At 38.3% G+C, this 18,170-nt stretch overlaps 1 protein-coding gene across 9 annotated transcripts in view; it reads right to left on the reverse strand.

Annotated features, from left to right (window-relative positions):
* Positions 1-18,170, reverse strand: part of LOC124614989 (kinesin-like protein Klp61F) — a 290,420-nt gene that overhangs the window by 12,626 nt on the left and 259,624 nt on the right. For all 9 annotated transcript variants that reach the window (XM_047142998.1, XM_047142997.1, XM_047142989.1 and 6 more), the window contains 2 exons: positions 10,075-10,273; positions 9,271-9,358 (listed from right to left, as the gene is read on the reverse strand). In XM_047142998.1, the coding sequence (XP_046998954.1) occupies positions 9,271-9,358; positions 10,075-10,273 (287 nt within the window). The remainder of the gene's footprint in view (positions 1-9,270; positions 9,359-10,074; positions 10,274-18,170) is intronic.

Here is an 18,170-nt window from a genome sequence, read left to right on the forward strand (position 1 = left end):
TACTCTCTTTGATCACCTACTCTTTTGGTACCTTCTACTTTATGTCTCCTCTCAAATCAGAAAGGTTCCTCTCATCCTATGAAGTGAGTGATCTACTGAACCATTTTAATCCTTTCCCTACCTATCTTATTCCCTTGCCCAAAGAAGGAGTTAATCATTCTGAAAACTGGGCTAATGTTGCATACTTTTATACATGTTTATCTTAAGTATAGTGTGTGCAGAATAACATGACCGATAGATGCGAAAACAGCTGGACACCCATGGGGAAAGCAGGGGAATTGGCAAGTAATGGAGGGGAAGTGCCACTCTAAACTGACGCCAACACCCATATTTTTTGTAAATATTAAATGGAGTCCCTTCATGCCTGTGCTTGCATGGTGGTATGGTGAGCATTCGAAAAGATGTATCAATTTTGCTCTGAGTTAGTATCTAACTCAGCCACTTCAGCTAAAAGTGCAAGCCCGGACTGACATAAACTTCCATATATCACCATCATCAGTTATCTGCTATGTTAGCAGGTCCTTTGCCTCTCCATTTTCTGCGATCCATTGCTTCCTTCTTAAGGCTGCTGTATGTTGTACCATCCATCATGTCATCCATTATCTGGAATCTCTTCCTTCCTCGCTTCCTTTTCCCTTCTACATAACCTTCTAAAACTGTTTTTGTCAGTCTGACATTCTTTCTAAATATATGCCCAATCCAATTTCTTTTTCTTCTCTTTATTACATCTAGTAACTGTCTTCTCTCTCCCACTCTTCTCAATACCTCTTAATATTTACTCTGTCCATCCAACTTATTCTTTCCATCCTCCACCATGAGCAGATCTCAAAAGCCTCCAGCCTTTCTCTGTCTTTCTTCCTCATAGTCCACAGCGCCATATAGAAGAACACTCCATATAAGACATTTTACGAGTCTCTTCCTGAATTCTCTGTCCAGACAGCTGCAGAAAATTCCCCTTTTCTTATAAAATGCTTCTTTTGCCATTGCTATCCTTGTTTTAATTTCTGTGGTGCACTTCCAGTCGATGTCTATCCTGCTTCCAAGATACTTAAAATTTTGCACCTGTCCTAGTATTTCTCCATTCAGCATAATTTTTATTTGCTTATTTCCTCCTATTGCCAATGCTTTTGTTTTATTTGTGTTAATTTTCATTCCATATTTTTTTTCCATTAGTTTCATGGTGTCCACCAAATCCTGTAATTCTTTTTCCCCTGTGACTAGAAGGACCATGCCATCAGCAAACCTCAAACACCCTACTCTTCTTCCTCCAATTTCTACGCCTTTGTCATCTAATGAGCATTGGTCAATCATATTTTCCAAGTAGAGGTTGAAAAGAGTAGGTGCATCCTCATCTTACTCCTTTTCCTAGTCTGATCCAGTTTGTACTTTCTCCTCTCACTTTAATTGAAACTTTTGATTAAAATATAATGAGTTTACAAGTCTTCTGGTTTTACAGTGCACTCTCTTTTCCTTCATTATAGTCGCCAGCTTGTCCCAAACCACTTTGTCATATGCCTTTTCTAGATCAATGAAGCACATAGGTCTCTTCCTTTTTCAATAAACCTTTCTCCCAAGATTCGTAGGAGCCCTAATGCATCTCTGGTGCCCGTATTCTGTCTAAAGCCAAACTGCTCCTCGCCAAGATTCTCCTCCATTACTTTTTCAAGCCTTTTTTTAAATTATTCTTAACATCACTTTGGCTGCATGTGAAATGAGGCTGATTGTCCTGTGCTCGCTGCATTTCTTGGTTCCTTGTTTTTCCGGTAATGGAATCATTACTGTTGTCAGAAAGTCCTCAGGCCATTCACCACTGTCATATATTTTATTACATAATCTCAATATTTTTCTCATTCCATCTTGGTTCAAGCATTTTAATATTTCTCCCGGTATCGTATCTGTACCTACCGCTTTGCCATTTTTCATTGCAGCTATGGCAGACTTTACTTCTTCCATTATGATGGTTGGTCCTTTCTCGTCATCACTTACACTGTTGTGTGATTCAAGTTCCAGAGTTTCTAGTTTGCTATTTGTGACGTATAGCTCTTTTAGAAATTCTTCCCATCTCTGGAGGACATCATCACGATCTCTGTACACAACCTCTTCATCTTTACTCAAAATTTCCATAGCAGCACTTCCTGCTCTGTTTTGTTCCCATGTCATAGTCTTTACTCTGTTGTATAGTAAGTTGTTCCATATATCACACAATCTAAATCTTTATACTGTAGGCAATTAGATTCATCATCTACTGCTTGCAATATTGCTTGGACGGCTGCAACAGAGAGAATGGGATAACGAGGGATCGAGACCAATGTTGTTGCCATCATGTGCCTGCCTAGGCTTGTAATACTTGCATGTATGTCTGAAAGAACAGACACTGTTGACAATCTACAGGGTCTGTTGAGGGAGTGTGCACAGATAGCCGATGGGGTTAAGGCGACTGTTCGCAATAAGTTGGAAATCCAGGTTCGAGTCCTGGTCCAGTACATATTTTTGTATGTCACTCTAGTGTAGTAGATCAATACCTAATACAGGGGATGTTTAGGAATTTGCAGTCAGCAAAAAATTTCAGAGTAGCTGTGGATCATAAACAGTGTCTTTTCTTGAATGCAAAGATTGTTTTACAGTGGTACAAACACTGGGCCTGTATTTGGTAGGAGGAAAGCTAAAATCTTGCCTGGACATCTTTTCACGCGAATATCAGGCAAGATCCACTGCATAGCTTCGTTCAGTTTCCTTCTCCATCCTTGTCCAACTCTGAATGTACTTCATCTCTAATGACCATACCATTTACAGGAATATTTTGGAGATACTTTTATTCACTGAAGCAGACAACAATAAAAAAAAAGTTTGCGAATACTGCTTTAAAATAAACAGGGTGATCAAAGAGTGTCTGTCTGAAGGCTATACAGTCCAGATCAGTATGACAATCATGCAAAATCACCATGAGCATAGAGGCAATTAATCCAACAGCACACCAAGCTGAAGATACCCATTTGGTAAAACACTGTGTCCTAATACATGAAGAAGTCCATAACTGCCTGCTGCATACCCTCAACTGACTGGAATTGTCGACCCTTCAAAATCTTTTTTACAGGACCGAAGACGTAATAATTGCATGGGGAGAGATCAGGACTCCCTAGAGTGGGTTTTCGAGTGTCTTCTTCTTGTCTGTAATGGATGAGGCTAGCATTGCAGATCGACTGGTGTCTTGTATATAACCATGATCAGGCAAGGTATGTGTTCCAACATTCCACAACGGTAATTTTCGACAGGCATGTTGTCCCATACACATTCAGTATTATCTGAAAAGATTGCATTCAGAAAATGAAATTGGAAATTATATTGAACTTCCTTGTGTGCCATTAAATAATTTCCTGAAAATTTGTATTTATTTATGCAAGAAAAAGAAGACTATACAGCACAAAAGGAAAAAAAGTATAGTAAATGCAAATGAACTCAGAAAATTCTTGAATGTGTATGCCGTTCAATGCCAGAAACGTCATTTAGACAGCTTGTTCACAAATGCATGAGTCAGACTTAAACAAATTTCTGAGATTCCTTACAACACCAACAAAGTCAACAAGTTCCATAGAATTCCTGACGGACAGTTTTTGAGCTAAACCTATCAGAAGGATGAAATGATATAAGACAAAGAACAGTTAACTACTGCCACATTATTCCCTGACCAATGTTTCAGAGAAATTTTTACATTACAAATGTACCATAGCTAACCAGTTTCTAAATTGCCCTTTATTGCATCTACAAAGGAATCCACTTCCCTAGCTTAGACAGCTGTACAGTGCCACTCTATTCTAAAGCAGCCAGTTCAGAGTCTGACTGTGGAATAAATTTTCAGAAATTGATCAGAAAATAAAGAACAGGTGGGGATATGAAGTTCCATGTCACAAGGCATTGTGCCACTGTCATGATTTATATTCCGAACTCCTGCAAAGTCTCTCACAGAGTAATGCCATGTAGCTCTGTTGGTGGTGACTCAACTTTTGACTTACTTTTGTTCTTTATTTATTTATCAGAAAGCACATCGATGCAAGGTTACTGGCCATGGCATTTAAAGAAAGAAGGAAATTGTATTGGTTTTATGTAAAAGAATTTAACATTTATTATGTAATGGATATTATTGTTACATTATTTATAATGTGAAAGTAGTCAAGCGTTGATTATTTAAATATGTTAAAATGTAAAATAATGTAGAATACGCTGTAGCCAATCAGATGGACGGCTTCACGAAAGGGAACTGCCCTTGACAGTTGAGTGAGGATATTCAGCGCGTGGAAAACACGGCCGGGGACGGGCAGAAAGGCATAGTTCGGATTGAAATGCGAAAGCGGACAGTCGGTCTTTCAGCAGCTTGGAAGTGAAACGACTTACAAAATTTTGTGTTGTGTGGTATCATGGGACTTAGTCTCTTGAGTGGTGAGCAGCCGCGCACCTGGTGTGAACTCTAACTTTTCATGTAGATAACTTGTATTTTGCGATGAGATTGTGAATGATTGAACTGTGTCTGATGGATATGCGCTTGAGTGTAACATAACTCTAAATACAACAACTTTCGCTATTAGTTTGCTTTCTGAATACACATTGTTCACACCAAATCGTAACTGTGTGGCCTAAATCATTTATGGGTCGTGAATTTAGTTCCCGATATTATTATTACTGTTATTATACAATATGTTAACTCTGCGTTTCACAAACTTCCCATCAGCCAGACAAGTTATCCAAGGGTCACAAGTGTCTAATTTAGAGCGTGTAATGCGATACGTGCGGTTCAAGCCCTAGTCGAGTTTGAGCCAAGACATTTTGACGAAGAGGAACCTCTTATGAGCCGGAACTTCTTTGGAATGTTAGCTCGCAATTAGAGGTTTGTCCAGGATAGGAATTTGGAAAGTGTTAGTCGAGGGATAAGAATCCTGCAAAGAATTGGAACAGGATTGGATTTTGGAAAGTGTTAGTTGCAGAATATGAACTCTGGAAAGTTTAGAATTGGATTTGAATTCTGCAAGGTGTTTCCAAAAGTATTATCTGAACTTAGATAGGCAGGACCTCTCGCAAAAGTCAAATGTGGGATTGGTTCAGGACTGACTATTACATTTCTTTAATAGCTGCGAAATTACAATTGCAATTCTCACAGTTAAAGACATTCTGTGACCATGGTCCTAAGTCTGTGGCAGTTTAGGCAGTTTGTGTGGGGGCTCTGAGCTACGAATTTTGCAACAGTCGTGTAAACCAAGTGTTAGCAGTGGTTAGGCGTGATTAAAAAAAAGTAATATGAAGGAAGAGGCAACATCGAGACAGGGTGTATACGTGGCCGAGGAAAAAAATTCCTGGATTTTTCCAGGATTTTCCGGTTAAAAATACACTTCTTCCCACATGTAAATACACTTTTTCCGTGTTAAGCGACAGTATACTTCTCCCCGCGGCTGTAAAACTTATCAATTCTTTGAATGGTTATGGTTTGATGCACCGACATAGAATTTCTCGGCACTTTAGAAAAAAAAAAAAACCCACACACATTTTGGAAAGATGTCTGATGTGCAGCAATATGTACACTGCATACTTTCGCACTGAAATCGAGATTGCGATGCACTTTTGTAAGCCAGTCATAGCTCATGTCACGTGATCTCGCCAGCTTATGACAGAAGCTACTCAGAGCATAGGACACATGATGTGGTCAGTCAACAGCAACATCACTGTTAAGTAGCATAAACACACAAATAGGAAAAATTAATGCTTTAAATTTATGTACATAGTGTTGCTACAAGAAAAGAAAAGTTTCAAGTAACATAATGGTCTCGGAGGTTAATAAGCTGCAAGACAAGGTAAGCTTTCACATATAATGTTGAACTTTTTTGCATGTCTTACGTTTTAAGATACATCACACAAATGTGCCAGTAACGACATAAATGTCTTATCTCCTGTGGTCGAAATTATTCTAAATAGTCGTCCTCAGAGTTGATTTTTAAATGAGTCAAATGCTCTGCGATTTAAGAAATTCATAGTACATTCTCGCACATAGATCATCTTGGGTATATGGAAATTTACTTTGAAAGTAACGCTTTTCAAACAACCATTCGCAATATTTTCCTGCGAACTATTTAAAAGGTTCGTTTTAGCAGTTGCCAGATAACAGGTGTGCCGTGCTCGCGAAGCTACGATAATGCAAGAAGCCCGTACATTCGTACGTGTGAAACATTAAAAGATCTTACATTATGTCATAAAAGAAAGAAGATATTAGAGGATGCCCAAGAGCAACGGAATTTCGTGAATCATAGTAAAATTCGGCTTAAAGTGCACATTCATAAGTCCAGATTCGGATGTAAATTTTCTTGAAGCACTAGTACTGTATTATCTCATGTTTGGTTCTTTATTACGGCATAATGCCATAGGTGCTAGATGAAAACGTGCACTTGAAATGCAGCGAACAGTTGAAACTAGCCAATAGTGCAGAATTAAACACTTCGTTTTGAATAAATTGACTGCCTCAGTGGGAAAGAGTAATCCAAGCCAAATTTCTTTAGCTAACTGACAAAAATAACTTCATTGTTCTGCAAGGCGATTAATGCTTGACTGTCAGAAAGGTGGAAATAAAATCAAATCTGAAATTAATAACATATTTTAGCCTTCCGTAATTATTTGAATGTATTTTAATTCACTTGATAGCTCCCAGCCACAGAAATTCGTTAAGTTTTCATTTGACATGAGAGCAATAAAAGAAGAGGAACCAGCAAAATCACTAAACGTAAACACGGGTCATGTGAAGACTACCCACCTCATCACTACAATTCAAGACTGCTCTGTGCATCAGTCCCGGATCTATGCTATTTCTGAACCAGGGCAATACTGGATAGACCAAAGTGCGCTGGATGCTAGGCGCTTTGGGAAACAAGGTCTTTTTCCTCGAGAATATAAATAGTTTCGAATGATGGACTTTTTCTCAACGAGCAGATGCAGTTGCGCAGAAGAAGTTATTTCAACGGTGTAAAGCCGCTGCTTGACGAGATCTAACACTTTGATGTACCAACTACTTCCTGCAGATTCAGAGATACCTTTTCTTTTTACTTTTTACGGCTCATATACGTAAATTAAAAAAACTTTTTTGGTTTTTATAACGTATCTATTATAGCAAGCAGTAATGTCATTTAATGGATTATTTCGTATGTCTTCTTGATGCATTTGTTCTGGAATTTTTGTACTACAGCCAGTCATTCATTAGTTGTATTTTATATAATGCAGTATCCCGCTACTGTAATTACTTCATATACACCGTTCAGGTGTTTATTTCCCGCTCTGCAGTTACGAGAGATGTTTACAGAATAGCTTGTTTTACCAATTAGCCACCAGGTGGCGGTATTGTCTTGAAGTTGCCGCGGCGCACAAGTCGCATGATGTTTGTTTTGTGTTGACTGTAGCAGAGGACACATGGCAGCCCCTAGGGGCCTGCACCTCTGTTGCATTTTATTTTAATTCTATCTAATGCTGTGAGGTATGACCGCAGCTTTTGTATTTTTTGGTACATTATGCTGTAACATTTAGTTTTAATTTTGTCCGAAGGAGGTGTCCCTTGTGACACCGAAACCTACGTTACAAATTGTGTTCGCGACTGAAGGTTGTGTTTTTCAAAATTTTGTTCTAATCTAATCAGTTGTGACGTCACGCTCATCGGAGGCAATTTATTGTTATGAAGCAGTGCATAGGCTTTCTAAAGCCTTTGAGTCAATTTGCTGTTGGTAGACACTTGTATAAGAACTGTGTTCTGTTATTGTATATGACGCATTTCCTTTGCAACTTGTTTTATTTTTGTTTTTTTCTCTCGTTCATGTTTTATTGCTCCAGTATTATTCTGTAATAGCGAGATACAGAAATATCTTTTGTTACAGTACTGGTTCTCACCAGTTAAAAGTTACAAAAATTTAACTGAAAACTCAAACAATAAAAAATTCCTGGGTTTTCTTGGATCTCCCGGTTTGTATGCATCCTGCAAGTACACGTGGTTCCAGCTAGCAGCGACATATTCAACGGCGATTCATTGTGCAGCGGCGGTTGCAGTACCATAGCAGAGGCTACGAGATCTTCAGCATCAGTTTCAACTGCAACATAGACAGCAATACTATGGCAAAAGGATCCTACATGACAAAGCTAAGTTCCTGTGCTGATAGCGAGATCATTTATGATTCTGTAGTTCAATTGCCAATAATATATGCCGCTAATATAAAGCAGTCAGCCAGTTTGTGTGGGTCCAAAAATGCTAGCGAGCCGCTTAGCCTGAAGTTGGAGTGGGAGAGCGCAATCGGCGGTCTCGTTCCCGCCTGTCTCGGTCTCACTCGGTCGGACTCGTCCTTTTGCGTGTGGCCACTCGTTGCAGTTCCACTGCCGACTGCTCATAGGTAGTTCAGTAATCAGTATCAAGTTGTTGATCGTTTTGTTCGTTTTGCACGCCCATTCTACATCTGTTTCAAACACTTTTTGAACTCTGAACTTCTGGTTCTTTTCGTATTCTATTCAACGTACACAACCGGTAATTAAAATGTATTTTATAATCACGTAAACTACATAAAAATTACGTGGTATGTAATACATGCATCTTTTCAGGTAACAAAACGGCGTATCAGATTACTTCACTATTTTGATAAAAAATTTCTCACTGACAAACCCGACAAAATGATGAAAGGAAAAATGTTTATCACATACAACTTTTCTAAAGTTCATGCAGTAAAAGTATTTCATAAGGCATTACGTTGTAAATTATTAGTTCTTTACTACTAACTGTATTCACAACACATTTTACGGACAGCATGCACATATACCGCTGAATGTAAGCGCATATTATATCATTGTACAACACATAATTCAGGAGGTGTGACATTAAGAACAGTGAGATGCATAAAAAAGGCTGCATAATGCATGACATTTAGTTTATTACTTTGTTGCTACTAACTCCATTCGCAACACATTCTGCAGACAGTATCCACACATGCTGCTGAATGTACCAACACAATTATATCATTGTATAACACTTAGTTTAATAGATATGACATCATAAATATCAAGCACAAGGCCATATGTTGTGTGGGACAGGCTTGGTGGGACAGCTATAAAAAAATACACCAGGTTTCTCTGCTAGTAACACTATAGATTAAGAAACTAAATTACACTGCATGAACAAAATACTGTACTATGAAGTTGATTTTTCAATTCATGTGGCACACAACAGATAAAAAACAAAAAGAATGTTACTTTATGTTAAACACTTACCAGGGCAAATTTCTCATGAAAGTTTTTATTTAAACCAGGAATTTTTCTTAAGTCGTCTACTGATTCAAATGTTTCCCCAGATAAGTTTCTGAAATGGATCAAAACAAAATTAAGCAATAACAAATATTTTTCATGTGATGAAACATTAATTTTATGGTTCCAGTTGAGAAACGAAAAGCTACAATTGTATCACAGATGAGTGGGCCAGAGCTTACCCCCCGGAGGCAAAATTCTCATTACTGGCAATAAACACACCTACAAGTACTGGAAACTACCCTAGTTCTCTGCACAATTAGTTTCTTCCATGAGGAGTATGTAGAGTTGGAAGTTGGGGACTGCTACAAAGGAAGGGCAGGTCACTCAAACCCAAGGATGAGAGGCATCCACTTGGTTGTTCTTGGGATGATGGCCAATGATTAACAAATGCCGTCATTACCAAAGATTTGGATCATCATTTGGAAGCTTGCACGCACACGACTGAATTCACCCGAATAACCTACAGGAAGTGTTTGAAAAATAACTGCAACATTATGATTGGTTTTATTCTGTAAAGAACCAGATGTTCTGAAATTTGACAGAAAGAGAACCTCACTACCTTCTGTAAAGTAACATGTTCTGAAATTTGACAGAAAGAGAACCTCACTAGCTTAATTAAAATAAAATAAAATGAAGCTACTCATTAGTTGTTGGCTATCCCCTACACCACACATGCCACCAGACTGCAGTTGTCTTGTGTGGACATGCACATGTGTACAAACTCACTCTCTCACAAATTAAACATAACCAACAGTGCAAAATATTTACCTGTAATTATTAATTATTAAAGCTGTTTTTGGTCCAATAGTTGGTAGCTTCTGTAATTCTCTTGTGCTACCTGTGTTTAGTAAAGAAATTATTCGGTTCATATGCTCCTGATGAATATTATTGCCAACATTATGTGCTACAAGTTCTTTCATCATGATTATTTTTTTAGGTGTTCTGATGCTTTCTCTTCTAAATGGACCTGTAAAAATGTAATAATTAACAGCATTAATGAGATAAAATTAATAAGCAAGAAATAACTTATGAATGGTTTACCTGTATGAAAATTAATTGCCAAACAACTTCAGAAATTGGGACTCTCCAGAGAGAGACAACAGTTGCACTATCAGCTTCACAGCAATTATCAGAGCAAGTATCATTATTAATTGATACAGTAAGTATAATAGGCGACGAACAAATGCATTACTATAAGAACAATATTTAAATTTTGAAGGTAAAGATTTACTGGAGTTCAAACAGGAACATATCTTTGTTCAAACACTTTCAAATTACATGGTCAATATTTTAAACATTTTAACATGGTCTGTTTACAAAGATGTGTGGCAGTAGTTGTTAGCCATTACCAATATCTTGAATAATTGCATACTTTAAGGCTGATACTGTAAAAGCTGGACAACAAATCTGAAAGTGGATAATGCATGTTCCACTTGGATTCCTCAGCAAAGCAAGAATTCTAACCAGTTTGAGGAAGGTTCAATAAATATTCCACAGCAATTAATATCAAAATTTAATATGAATATTACACCATGTTCCACATAGCAGGCCCAACAAATATTGCTGTTTTTTGTATGTCATCAGTCTTTTGCCTGGTTTCATGCAATCTGCCAATATCACTTGTCCCAATGTCCTCAATTATTTGTTCGATACATTCTGCTCTCATTTTTCCCTCCACAGTTTTTATTCACTCAGCTCTCTCAGGTATCAAATAAGTTTTTCCTTGATATCTTAACAAACGTCATCCTGCATCTTATTTTCAGTTTTTCCACATTATACTCTCCTCACCTCACTTGTGAATGGCCTAATAAACAGGGATGTGGGCTTTACCTGAAATCTGTATGGCACCTTGTTCTTTCTCATGGAACAACACACATAAAGTGAGCACCACTCTTCCATCTGTCTAGTAGCATTTAATATGGATACATGTTGGTGATGGTTACTGCTGACAGGCAGTGACGTTACTGTCAATTAAGTGTAGTGTATCTTACTGCACAGCTTATCACAAGGTCCTTGCAAGCATACCCCTGCCTATTATGGTTTTATATTGCATAGCATCAACAAGTTAGGCAGCAGTTGATGCCTTGAAACTGACAAGAGTGAATGAAGGAATCTATGTAAAATTTCACACGTAGATGCCTACTAGAGTTCTGTTTTGAAAGTGAATACATAAGAATGAGAGCAGGTACAACAGCAAATAAACTCTATTGTACCATACAGATGATATGGTATAATATACAGCATCTGGATTCCAAGCAATACTTAGAAGACCATGTGATTTCCTCACAGTACATGGGACACGTTTTCTTCACAGTACACACAGCAGTTATTTTGCAATCGTGTAAAAGTTGTGAATCAAAATAACGTTATTTCTACACCAGTAGAGATTGTCAGCTTTAAAGCATTGTACACTTCACTTTTCAAAATAGTTTAATAAATGAAGAGTTATATGAAACAAACCACCATTAACAATGTTACATTATCTTAAATTACACAATGTTATACTTGTAGCTGAATAATCATACCTAGGGGCCCCAATAACTGCAATCTCTCATTAAACAAATACACTGTCAGCATGAGTAAACTGCCCTAGATCCATCATAAACAATTATCGCTGCAAGGACTGCCAGTGTCGTCATATGCAATGGCAGCTGCCATTTAAGAGCACATAAACAACTTAACTTTTGACACCTTTTGGATTTATTGGTTATTTTTCTTTGAATGCTGTTAAATGTAACATAGATGCTGCAATCTGAAAGATGAGGCACTTAAATCTACAATGCTGCTGCTCCTCTAGACTCCGTGAAACTTGGCATCAGAGGCACAAGCACACCTTCGGTTGTGCACATTTTAAGGAGCTATCATGCATGTGGAACTGGCGTAACGTAATTGCCTTATGGACCAAATAAATATGGATTTCATAAACAATGTGTACAGTTCATGATCTGCACAGCTAGCCCTAACCAGTCAACTATAAGTTTACGGCAATGTGACCAGGTGGTAGCACACTGCAGCAGACTTTTATCCCCATCTGCTCAACATAAATCATGCTAGATGATAGCACGCTCCTCAGATATGCCAATTCACTCGCTATATAGTAAAATAGATCAGATGTCAGCATATATTATAATGACACTGAGAGAAAAAACTATTTGTGGGTTTCTAAATGAGTTGTATTAAGTTTTGAATTTTATCGTACAGTAATCCAGTTGAGGCACTGAGAATCATAAGGGCCTAAAGCATATCACCGTCAATTGTGAGATTATAGCATTTATCCATGTTTTGGAAATCTGCTGATCTTATGGTGAATCAGGTTTGTCTATGCTGTAGGCCCGCATCGTGTACATGAAAATTCACAAAAAGCTGTATCAGTGGTTTCTCTGATATTCACTTCAATGTGAGACCCTTATGGAGCTCAGCACCTCATTTGTGATCCAGTCAAGTGACCATGTTGGTAGACATTACTACTTGAGTTTAATCATTTCCAAGAAAGGCAATTTGTCTTTGGATTTGGTTGTTTACTAGGCGGGAATTGGCTTCTGTATGCAGTGCAAACATGGACTCTGTTGAATCTATTACAAATGTTAACAGAAAAGTAAAGCTGAGAGGAGGGCTCTTGAGTCATGCTTGGGTAGCACAGTCGGTAGAGCACTTGCTAGCAAAAGGCAAAGATCCCGAGTCTCAGGCCCATACAGTTTCTCTGTCAGGAAGTTTCAGATCAGTGCACACTCCACTGCAAAGTGCAAATTTTATTCTGGGAACAGAAAAGTAAATTACCAGGAAAAGTTAGCTAAGAAGGAACTAGGGCCCCTGGACCATATCTTTTGATTGAGAGAGAGTGACTACAAGTGACCATTTAACAACGAAGTGGACAGTTAGCATAAGTTAATGTGTTGGTTTAATGTAAGAATATCTGATACTCAGCTCGTACGTAAAGTCACACCTCTATTGGGGATCTTGTATATTTATCCGAAAAAATGGAAAAGCAAGAAAACTACCACTTGCACAAAAATGTGGAACATAGAGTTGTGAAAGCTTACACATTATTTCATTCTTGCCCTAAACTGTACTTAATTATGTATAAAACAACAAAGTTCCACAAAAACAATTCTTTCTTTTGTCAGATATGTTATGCACATTATTATTATTATTATTATTATTATTATTATTTGCAGTGGCTGTAATTGTATAAACTTGTTGATAAGTATAACTGTTATATAGCAGATTCTATTACTTTCACAAACTTAGATTTATCTGAATCTAAAATTTTGTGAACACCCAGAATGTATACTCATGAGCTGCCACTGATTATATGGGATGTTGTGCCACAACCTACTGGTATATAGTGATGCTGTTCAGCACTGACAATGCAGTGATGCACACTACAATTAAATAATACACGAAAAAGTGCAAGTAATCTTGAACTTTGACCTAATTTGGTAGTTGTAGAAAAGGGTTAGCACAATTGTGAGTTGTAGTTCACAACAGCAATGTTAAAGATAGATCATAAGACTGGGTTATCAGTCACATTTATCAAATCTGAATGCTGCAAGTCTAATAGCATCAGCTTGGACATCTCCTGCTGTCCCACTGCTTTAGAAGCTGTACAAAAGTAACAAGAAAATCCACTAAGTCCAGAAGCTGTTTGACAGTATGGGACATAAGGAACACGTTAAAATTAGAAAAGTAAGCATTAAGAAGACCAAGGAAGTCCTACAGCAAGGTGATTGACATGCTTCTCCATGACAAAACTGGTGCAGAATTCGTACAGCAGATTCAGGCTCTTTTGTGAAATATATTAACGCGAAGGATTACGTAATAATAAATGATGCTGAAGGTAACAATTTGGACAGCAACCACAACAGTATAGCTGGAAATGACATCAGGGGCATTGCAAAGAATACTATCCACACTAGTGAAGGTAATTTTTTCTTTGGAATGTGTAAATGCAAAGTCCGAGACTCACTCAACAGAGTAAATTCAAACATGATCATAAATAATACACTTCGTGCATCCCAAGTAAATACAGTTACATATGAAACAGCTATAGCATAGGAAAACTCTGCAGCCTGGTCAAAACCATGAATTTGAAAGAACTATTATTTAATCTTCCACCAAAGCACTGAAAGCCATCAACCAAATAGAATTTCTAAAATCAACAGAGAAAAACGAAACGGCAAGTGCATAGTTGGCAGATACATATTGGTTACCAGAATATTGCTTAAAAATTATTAAATTTGAACAGACAATTTTAGATGCATCCTAATACGAGGGTGAGTCAAATGAAAACCTTAAATACTTTTTTAAAATATTCTTTATTGTGCAGAAGTGGTACAAAGCTGTATCACTTTTCAACAGAATCTCCCCCACGCTCAACGCAAGTCCTCCAGCGCTTAAAAAGTGCATAAATTCCTTAAGCAAAAAATTCTTTTGGTAGTCCGTGCAACCACTCATGCACCGCGTGGTGTACCTCTTCATCAGAATGGAACTTCTTTCCTCCCATTGCATCTTTGATTGGTCCACATGTATGGAAATCACTTGGGGCAAGGTCTGGTGAGTATGGTGGATGAGGAAGGCACTCAAAATGCAGTTTTGTGATTGTTGCAACTGTTGTAAGGGCAATGTGGGGCCTTGCATTGTCATGTTGCAAAAGGACACCTGCTGACAGCAATCCAAGTCACTTTGATTTGATTGCAGGCCACAGATGATTTTTTAGGAGATCTGTGTATGATGCACTGGTGACAATGGTCCCTCTAGGCACGTAATGCTCCAAAATGATGCCTTTTTTGACGCAAAAGAGAGTCAGCATAGCCTTCCCTGCTGATGGTTCTGTTCGAAACTTCTTTGGTTTTGGTGATGAGGAATGGCGCCATTCCTTGCTCGCTCTCTTCGTTTCTGGTTGGTGGACGTGAACCCAGGTTTCGTCCCCAGTAACAATTCTTGCTAGGAAGCCATCATCTTGTCTTTCAAAGCGCCGAAGAAGTTCTTCACAAGCATCAACACGTCGTTCTCTTATTTCAGGAGTCAGCTGCCATGGCACCCATCTTGCAGACACTTTGTGAAACTGGAGCACATCGTGCACAATGTGGTGCGCTGACCCACGACTAATCTGTAAACATGCTGCAATATCATTCAGCCGTACTGAACCTTCATTCGTCAATGAATTTCAATAGGTTCCACACCTTCACTACGCAAAAACCGAATATCAGAATGCTGTTCTTCCCTGGTGCAAGTCGCAAATGGGGTGACCATCTTTATACTAATACCTTGACGGTATGGGTGCATCGGCACTATGCTGCGACCTACAGGCCATTCTGCATGCTGATTGTAGCATGCTTACCAACTTACAGGATAACGGCACGAAATTTTGATTTGTTATTACAAATTTAAGGTTTTCATTTGACTCACCCTCGTATTACACACCACTCACACAGGAAAAACAGAGTGAAATCGAAAGTACTGAATTGTAATGAATATTGCTTCGAACAGCTTTGTGGATGGTGTGTCACAGTAGTGGATCTAGAAACATACGTTAGTAGTACTTTACAAGAAAAAACAGAGAACTTCATAAGGTTCACCAAGCAGTTAGTGAAAGCAGTCATAAGGTTACTCAGAAGTGAGCAAGGAATGTAAGGGTTGATGTTCTGTTGAGAATGTCACTGGAGACAGAGCAAAAGCCTGGAATGGGGACATAAACTGGCCCTGTCTTTTTCAAAGGAACAATTTCTACAGTTGCTTTGTGCAATTTAAGAAAACCACAGAACACGTTGGTGGTTTATTCAGACTTAGCAACGTACTCAATTTGAAAACACAAATGTTACATTCATGTAAATGGATTGCTGGATTGATGAAGGCAGCCAGCATCACATGAAAGGTGTAACCACAATTCGCTATTTGCAGCATCACACCCACAATCAATTTTGGTCTTCTGATTCGGAGATGTTCTGAAACAGAGGATCAGAAGTTTTTTTTGACAATCATTCACTCTCTACTGTCAGAAGGAGAACAAAAGGGTGGCCTTCAATAAATCAGGTGGCCCCAAACAAAGCAATTTGCTACTTGGAAGAACATCGGCGTGCATTTGAGTGGTGTTTAGGTCAGAGGAACATCTTAATTACATCGGTGATGAACTGCCTGCTAAAAATGAAGAGAGATCAGCCACATTGTTCTCAAAAGAAAAGGATCACCCTTACAACCGTAAAGAGAAAAAAAACTATTATTTAATTTTAGTAAACTGCAGGAGTATACAAAGTAATTTTGCAGAATTAGTTATCAGTTATTAAAGGTAATATTGCCACATAAAATTAGAAACAATAAGTCAAGTGAAATAAGTGAATGACGGTGAAGTCCTATATTCAGATTGAAATAAATGTCACAAAGATAGACTAGATGCCAAGGGTGAAAGCGTGTTTACTGCCATAAAAAGCTCTCTAGCATCTAGTGACATTTTTATTACAAATTCAGAAGCTGAAATAATCTGTGCATAATAAAAAAAAAAAGGACAAGATAATCAGATGTCTGAAATTGTGTTGGCAGAGTAAAGAAAAACTGGAGAATACTGTGAATAAATTTCCTGATTATGCTGCTGCAATTGGGGAAGACTTCAACTTACCAGGTATAGAATTTGAAAGTCATGTGATTAAAACTGTTAGAAGATACAGCGATTTATGTGGGGTTGTTCTGAATGTACAGTATGAAAATTATTTCAAGCGTGTTTTTTGTGAATGTCTAGTGTGAAAATTATTTCAAGCACGTAGCCTGATAATGGACTCATGACAGCTATCTCTTAAATTAACAGATTCAAACTTTTTTAATCAGTAAATGAAAATCAATATCAGTTTTAGAAAGTTGCTGCAAATGGAAAGAGACTCCATCACAGGATTAAGTAGAGTAAAAGCCTAATTGACAAAAAAAGTGGACACAAGGAGAGCAATGTGAGAAGTGTTCAATGAGTTCAAAAGCAACTTTTGCTAATGGATCTGACTAGATGTACTACGGGGTTCTAGTTTTCCTGAAAGTCGATAAGCAGGTAAGAATTATTGATTCTGCCAGCCTCAATACCAAAATGCACTATACATACAGAGGGAAGATCAAAATACTGAAATTGGCCATCTGAAATTGTTTCACAATGGAGTATCATAATAAAATTCCTGTGCTCAACCACCATACATATTCCAAAATGGCAGGTGCTGGAACACTGGACTCGCATTCGGGAGGACGACGGTTCAATCCCGCGTCCGGCCATCCTGATTTAGGTTTTCCGTGATTTCCCTAAATCACTCCAGGCAAATGCCGGGATGGTTCCTCTGAAAGGGCACGGCCGACTTCCTTCCCAATCCTTCCCTAATCCGATGAGACCGATGACCACGCTGTCTGGTCTCCTTCCCCAAACCAACCAACCAACCAACCAGGTGCTGGAATAAGTGATAACGAAATAGAAAAAATGGACTGCAAAACTTTCCATATTGCTGACCATGGGATGGACAGCGCTTGTGACACTGCATGAACACTAGCACTACTCGAGGCATATGCTGCATGGTCAACTGCAGTAACAGCAACCTTGTCAATAACTTCCACTGGTATAGGATACCTTCCTCTTCCATGTGCCACACCAAGCTCGCTCACGTTTTCAGATTTCATTACCATCTTCTATAAACAATTTAATGACATTTGACTTCTCCACAGACTTCGCAATAGGCGATAGTCTCTCAATGCAACACTGTAATTGCTGCTGGACACATAAAACAATTTCACTAAGAGCAAGAGGTCATTCTTCTCAATAACCATATTGTTCACACGTTACGGTTTGTCAAATGACAGCATGGATGTCATACCATCATATGGTGTACAGTGCCAGATTTGCA

Source organism: Schistocerca americana, chromosome 1 (genome assembly GCF_021461395.2).
Source record: "Schistocerca americana isolate TAMUIC-IGC-003095 chromosome 1, iqSchAmer2.1, whole genome shotgun sequence".
Taxonomy (NCBI): Eukaryota; Metazoa; Arthropoda; class Insecta; order Orthoptera; family Acrididae; genus Schistocerca; species Schistocerca americana.